Source organism: Epinephelus moara, chromosome 11 (genome assembly GCF_006386435.1).
Source record: "Epinephelus moara isolate mb chromosome 11, YSFRI_EMoa_1.0, whole genome shotgun sequence".
In the NCBI taxonomy this organism is placed as follows: Eukaryota; Metazoa; Chordata; class Actinopteri; order Perciformes; family Serranidae; genus Epinephelus; species Epinephelus moara.
In genome coordinates this window covers 37,385,154-37,391,867 of record NC_065516.1, presented here as the reverse complement: position 1 = coordinate 37,391,867, position 6,714 = coordinate 37,385,154, and the positions used below count along the sequence as shown (strand labels likewise).

Below are 6,714 nucleotides of genomic sequence, written 5' to 3'. Positions count from 1 at the left end.
CTACTGCTACTGTTACTACTGCTACTGCTACTGTTACTACTGCTACTGTTACTACTGCTACTACTACTGCTACTACTACTACTGCTATTACTGTTACTGTTACTACTGCTGCTACTGTTACTGTTACTACTGCTGCTACTGCTGCTACTACTACTGCTACTGTTACTACTGCTACTGCTACTGTTACTACTGCTACTGTTACTACTGCTACTGTTACTACTGCTACTACTGCTACTGCTACTGCTACTACTGCTACTGCTACTGTTACTACTGCTACTACTGCTACTGCTACTACTACTGCTACTGCTACTACTGCTATTACTACTACTGCTATTACTGTTACTGCTACTACTGCTACTATTGTTAGTACTGCTACTACTACAACTGCTGCCACTACTGCTGCTACTACTACTGCTACTACTGCTACTGCTATTACTGCTACTGCTACTGCTACTACTGCTGCTACTACTACTGCTACTACTATTACTGCTACTGCTGCTACTGCTACTACTGCTGCTATTACTGCTACTGCTACCGCTACTACTGTTACTACTGCTGCTACTGCTACTGCTATGACTGCTGCTACTGCTATTACTGCTACTACTGCTACTGCTACTACTGCTATGACTGCTGCTACTGCTATTACTGCTACTACTGCTACTACTACTACTGCTGCTACTACTACTACTGCTACTACTGCTGCTACTGCGACTACTGCTGCTACTGCTGTTACTACTACTGCTATGACTGCTGCTACTACTACTGCTACTACTGCTACTGCTACTGCTATTACTGCTACTACTGCTGCTGCTACTACTACCGCTACTACTGATACTGCTGCTACTACTACTGCTGCTACTACTGCTGTTACTACTGCTACTACTGGTACTACTAATGCTGCTACTACTACTGTTACTACTGATACTACTACTGCTACCGCTACTACTGCTACTACTGCTACTACTGCTGCTACTGCTGCTACTATGACTGCTGCTACTGCTATTACTGCTACTACTACCGCTACTACTGTTACTACTAATGCTGCTACTACTACTGTTACTACTGCTACTACTACTGCTACCGCTACTACTGCTACTACTGCTACTACTGCTGCTACTGCTGCTACTATGACTGCTACTACTGCTATTACTGCTACTGCTACCACTACTACTGCTACTACTGCTACTACTGCTGCTACTGCTGCTACTATGACTGCTGCTTCTGCTACTACTGCTACTGCTATGACTGCTACTACTACTGCTACTACTGCTGCTACTGCTGCTACTATGACTGCTGCTACTGCTATTACTGCTACTACTACTGCTACTACTGGTACTACTAATGCTGCTACTACTACTGTTACTACTGATACTACTAGTGCTACCGCTACTACTGCTACTACTGCTACTACTGCTGCTACTGCTGCTACTATGACTGCTGCTACTGCTATTACTGCTACTGCTACCGCTACTACTGTTACTACTGCTGCTTCTGCTACTACTGCTACTGCTATGACTGCTGCTACTGCTATTACTGCTACTACTACTGCTACTGCTATTACTGCTCCTGCTACTGCTACTGCTATGACTGCTGCTACTACTACTACTAGTGCTACTACTGTCACTGCTATGACTGCTGCTACTGCTATTACTGCTACTACTACTGTTACTACTGCCGCTACTACTGCTACTGCTGCTACTGCTTTTGCTGCTGCTACTACTACTGCTGCTGCTGCTGCTGCTACTGCTACTGCTACTACTGCTACTGCTACTACTGCTACTGCTGCTACTGCTACTACTGCTACTACTGCTACTGCTGCTACTGCTACTACTGCTACTGCTGCTACTGCTGCTACTGCTACTACTGCTACTGCTGCTACTACTGCTCCTGCTCCTGCTTCTGCTGCTACTACTGCTGCTGCTGCTACCACTGCTGCTACTGCCGCTACTACTGCTACTGCTGCTACTGCTACTACTGTTACTACTGCTACCACTGCTACTACTGCTACTGTTACTGCTGCTACTACTACTACTGCTACTACTACTGTTACTACTACAACTACTGCTACTACTACTATTACTACTACTACTACTACTATTGCTGCTACTACTGTTACTACTACTATTGCTACTGCTACTGCTACTGCTGCTGCTACTACTACTACTGTAACTACTGCTACTGCTACTACTGCTACTGTTGCTACTGCTACTGCTTCTACTGCTACTGCTGCTACTGCTACTGTTGCTACTGCTACTGCTTCTACTGCTACTGCTGCTGCTACTGCTGCTGCTGCTATTGCTGCTGCTGCTGCTACCACTGCTGCTACTGCCGCTACTACTGCTACTGCTGCTACTGCTACTACTGTTACTACTGCTACCACTGCTACTACTGCTACTGTTACTACTGCTACCACTGCTACTGCTGCTACTACTACTACTGTTACTACTACAACTACTGCTACTACTACTACTACTACTACTGCTATTGCTGCTACTACTGTTACTACTACTATTGCTACTGCTACTGCTGCTGCTGCTGCTGCTGCTACTACTACTACTACTGTAACTACTGCTACTGTTGCTACTGCTTCTACTGCTACTGCTGCTACTGCTGCTGCTGCTGCTGCTGCTACTGCTGCTACCACTACTGCTACTGCTGCTACTGCTATTGCTGCTGCTACTACTACTGCTGCTGCTGCTACTGTTGCTACTGCTACTGCTGCTACTGCTACTACTGCTACTGCTACTACTGCTGCTGCTACTGCTACTACTGCTACTGCTACTGCTACTACTGCTACTGCTACTGCTGCTACTGCTACTACTGCTACTGCTACTACTGCTACTGCTGCTGCTACTGCTACTACTGCTACTGCTACTACTGCTACTGCTACTACTGCTACTGCTACTGCTACTACTGCTACTGCTACTACTGTTGCTGTTACTACTGCTACTACTGCTACTGCTGTTGCTGCTACTACTGCTACTACTGCTACTGCTACTGCTGCTACTGCTACTACTGCTCGCTGTCTCACCAGTAGTCGTATGTGTCGTCCCAGTTGTCGAAGTGAACCAGGATGTGGTCCTCGATGACATCAGCGATGGAGGCAACGCAAACGAGCCCGGGGTTCTTTTTGTCGACCGCCTCCAACTTCATCCCCACACTGAACCCACAGCTCTGAGAGACAGACAGGTGGATAGACAGACAGGTGTATACTGACTGCAGTGCAACAGGTAAAAAGACAGGTGGATAGACAGACAGGTGTAAACTGACTGTAGTGCGACAGGTAAAAAGACAGGTGGATAGACAGACAGGTGTATACTGACTGCAGTGCGACAGGTGAACAGGGTGGGCGGAGCAGCATGAGACCCTGTGGACTGAAGGTAGACCTCCCAATCGAAATTTGTCTCACTGTGGCCTGTGGAGAGAGAGAGACAGACAGGTAGAGTGGTGTCACCTGTGACAGGTGGTTACCTGTGAGGGGGCGGGGCTACCTACACTCACCTTTAGGTGGGTGGAGCTTGCGATTGTTTTCTTGACACCACCCTGTTGGTCTGATGTCTGCTGAATCAGCGTTTATCCAGAAGTCATAGCACTCTGAGTATCCGTCGATATGGAGACGGAGCCGAAAGCCAATCACCTGAGACAGAGACAGGAGACTCACCTGACCAACCTGAGACAGGTGTGTGTGTGTGTGTGTGTGTGTGTGTGTGTGTGTGTTACCTCAGCAACCGTCAGTACACAGAACATGGAGGGGTGCAGTGGGTCGATACCCTCCAGCTTCATCCCAACATTAAAACCAGTTCTCCAACTAGGAAAAGACTGGGACTGAAAGACAGACAGGTCAGAGAGACAGAGACAGACAGGTCAGAGAGACAGAGACAGAGACAGAGACAGAGAGACAGACAGAGACAGAGAGACAGACAGGTCAAAGACAGACTAATGCAACCACAAACCAACCAATCAGGCTACGACTTATGAAGGTCCAGTGTTTATCAGACAGGAAGTGTATTTGTTTGAGCGAATCAGGTGAGGGACCTCACTGTAAAGAACCAATGAGAGGTCAGAACCCCTGGGACACCTGTGTGTGTGTGTGTGTGTGTGTGTGTGTGTTACCTGTGTAAACAGCGACAGAGGAGCAGCTTCAGCTTTCTGTTCGTTCAGGTACTGCTGCCAGGACCAGGACCGCCGCTTCACACTCACTGAACACCAACACACACACACACACACACACACACACACACACACACAGATGTTGTTACTACGGTTACAAAAATCTGCAACTCTACAGCTCAGAGGACAAATGTGTAGTGCGTCTCATGCTGCATTCAAATGATCACAAGAAGAGTTTGAACACTCCTCGAGGTCTTTACGACCTCGTGAGGGGAAATATTGTGGAAGCTCTGAGTTCACCAGTTGCGCTGTGTTTACTGACATTTTTAGAGATGTCATTGCTGTGGACTCTAATCGTTCATACATGGTACTGTTAGTCGCACAGACATGTTCTCCCTGATTTTATATGTTTAAGGAAAATGCTGATGTTCACAATAGCCTTGTTGTTTTCCTCTGACACTAAACCTGCCCTGTACTGGCATCATGTGACCCGCTCACTCTCACCACTTCAACACTAAGCATGTTGTGATCATGTTTACCATGTTGTAACTACGAGGTCACGAGTTCCATTTGAACACAGCATCAGTCTGTGACTATAAGGGTAGGTTAACTACTGCTGCTAAGTGCTAACTACTGCTGTTAACTGTTAACTACTGCTGTTAACTGTTAACTACTGCAGCTGAGTGCTAACTACTGCAGCTAAGTGCTAACTACTGCTGTTAACTGTTAACTACTGCAGCTGAGTGCTAACTACTGCTGTTAACTGTTAACTACTGCAGCTGAGTGCTACCTACTGCTGTTAACTGTTAACTACTGCAGCTGAGTGCTAACTACTGCTGTTAACTGTTAACTACTGCAGCTGAGTGCTAACTACTGCTGTTAACTGTTAACTACTGCAGCTAACTGTTAACTACTGCTGGTAACCGTTAACTACTGCTGCTAACTGTTAACTACTGCTGTTAACTGTTAACTACTGCAGCTAAGTGCTAACTACTGCTGTTAACTGTTAACTACTGCAGCTGAGTGCTAACTACTGCTATTAACTGTTAACTACTGCTGCTAACTGTTAACTACTGCTGGTAACCGTTAACTACTGCTGCTAACTGTTAACTACTGCAGCTGAGTGCTAACTACTGCTGTTAACTGTTAACTACTGCTGGTAACCGTTAACTACTGCTGCTAACTGTTAACTACTGCTGTTAACTACTGCAGCTAAGTGCTAACTACTGCTGTTAACTGTTAACTACTGCAGCTGAGTGCTAACTACTGCTGGTAACCGTTAACTACTGCTGCTAACTGTTAACTACTGCAGCTGAGTGCTAACTACTGCTGCTAACTGTTAACTACTGCTGGTAACCGTTAACTACTGCTGCTAACTGTTAACTACTGCTGGTAACCGTTAACTACAGCAGCTAAGTGCTAACTACTGCTGCTAACTGTTAACTACTGCTGGTAACCGTTAACTACAGCAGCTAAGTGCTAACTACTGCTGCTAACCGTTAACTACTGCAGAAAATCCTTGAGAATGTAAATAACAATATGAGAGTCAGAGGACAGGATTTCATCGTGTGTGTGTGTGTGTGTGTGAGTGTGTGTGTGTCTGTGTGTGTGTTACCTTGAGTGCTGCTGACTTTGTTCTTCATCTTTTATTGTTCTTCTTTGGTTCTTTTCTGATGAGACAGGAAATACAGAAGTGACTCATGTAGTAACATGCAGTACATGTAGTAGTACTTGTATTAACATGTAGTGGTAACATGTAGTAGTAACCTGAAGTAACATGTAGTTCTACCTGTAGTAACATGTAGCAGTACCTGTCATAACATGTAGTAGTACATATAGTACCCGGAAGTAACCTGTAGTTACATTAGTACCTGTAGTAGTACATGCAGTAACATGTATTAGTACATGTGGTACCCTGGAGTAACCTGTAGTAACATATACCAATACTTGTAGTAACATGTAGTAACATGTATTAGTACATGTAGTACCCTGAAGTAACCTGTAGAAACATGTAATACCATGTATGGCACTTGTAGTACCCTGAAGTAACCTGTAGTAACATGTACCAGTACTTGTAATAACCTGTAGTAACATGTAGTAACATACCAATACTTGAAGTAACCTGTAGTAACCTGTGGTAGTACCTGTAGTAGTAATATGTAGTAGCTGTAGTACCTGTAGTAGTAATATGTAGTAGCTGTAGTACCTGTAGTAGTACCTGTAGTAGTAATATGTAGTACCTGTAGTAGTACCTGTAGTAGTAATATGTAGTAGCTGTAGTACCTGTAGTAGTACCTGTAGTACCTGTAGTAGTACCTGTAGTAGTAATATGTAGTACCTGTAGTAGTACCTGCAGTAGTAATATGTAGTACCTGTAGTAGTACCTGTAGTAGCTGTAGTAGTAGCTGTAGTAGCTGTAGTAGTAATATGTAGTAGTCAATCAATCAATCAATTTTATTTATAAAGCCCAATATCACAAATCACAATTTGCCTCACAGGGCTTTACAGCATACGACATCCCTCTGTCCTTATGACCCTCACAGCTGATCAGGAAAAACTCCCCAAAAAAACCCTTTAACGGGGAAAAAAAACGGTGGAAACCTC

General features: G+C 44.9%; 1 protein-coding gene across 1 annotated transcript in view; it reads right to left on the bottom strand.

Moving 5' to 3' along the window:
* LOC126397564 (lethal(3)malignant brain tumor-like protein 4) overlaps nucleotides 1-6,714 on the bottom strand; it is a 27,294-nt gene that overhangs the window by 13,429 nt on the left and 7,151 nt on the right. Inside the window, exons 2-7 of the mRNA XM_050056442.1 lie at nucleotides 5,726-5,780; nucleotides 4,114-4,199; nucleotides 3,721-3,825; nucleotides 3,502-3,637; nucleotides 3,324-3,415; nucleotides 3,032-3,174 (exon numbers count right to left, since the gene is read on the bottom strand). Coding sequence (XP_049912399.1) covers nucleotides 3,032-3,174; nucleotides 3,324-3,415; nucleotides 3,502-3,637; nucleotides 3,721-3,825; nucleotides 4,114-4,199; nucleotides 5,726-5,753 — 590 coding nt within the window. The 5' untranslated portion in view covers nucleotides 5,754-5,780. The remainder of the gene's footprint in view (nucleotides 1-3,031; nucleotides 3,175-3,323; nucleotides 3,416-3,501; nucleotides 3,638-3,720; nucleotides 3,826-4,113; nucleotides 4,200-5,725; nucleotides 5,781-6,714) is intronic.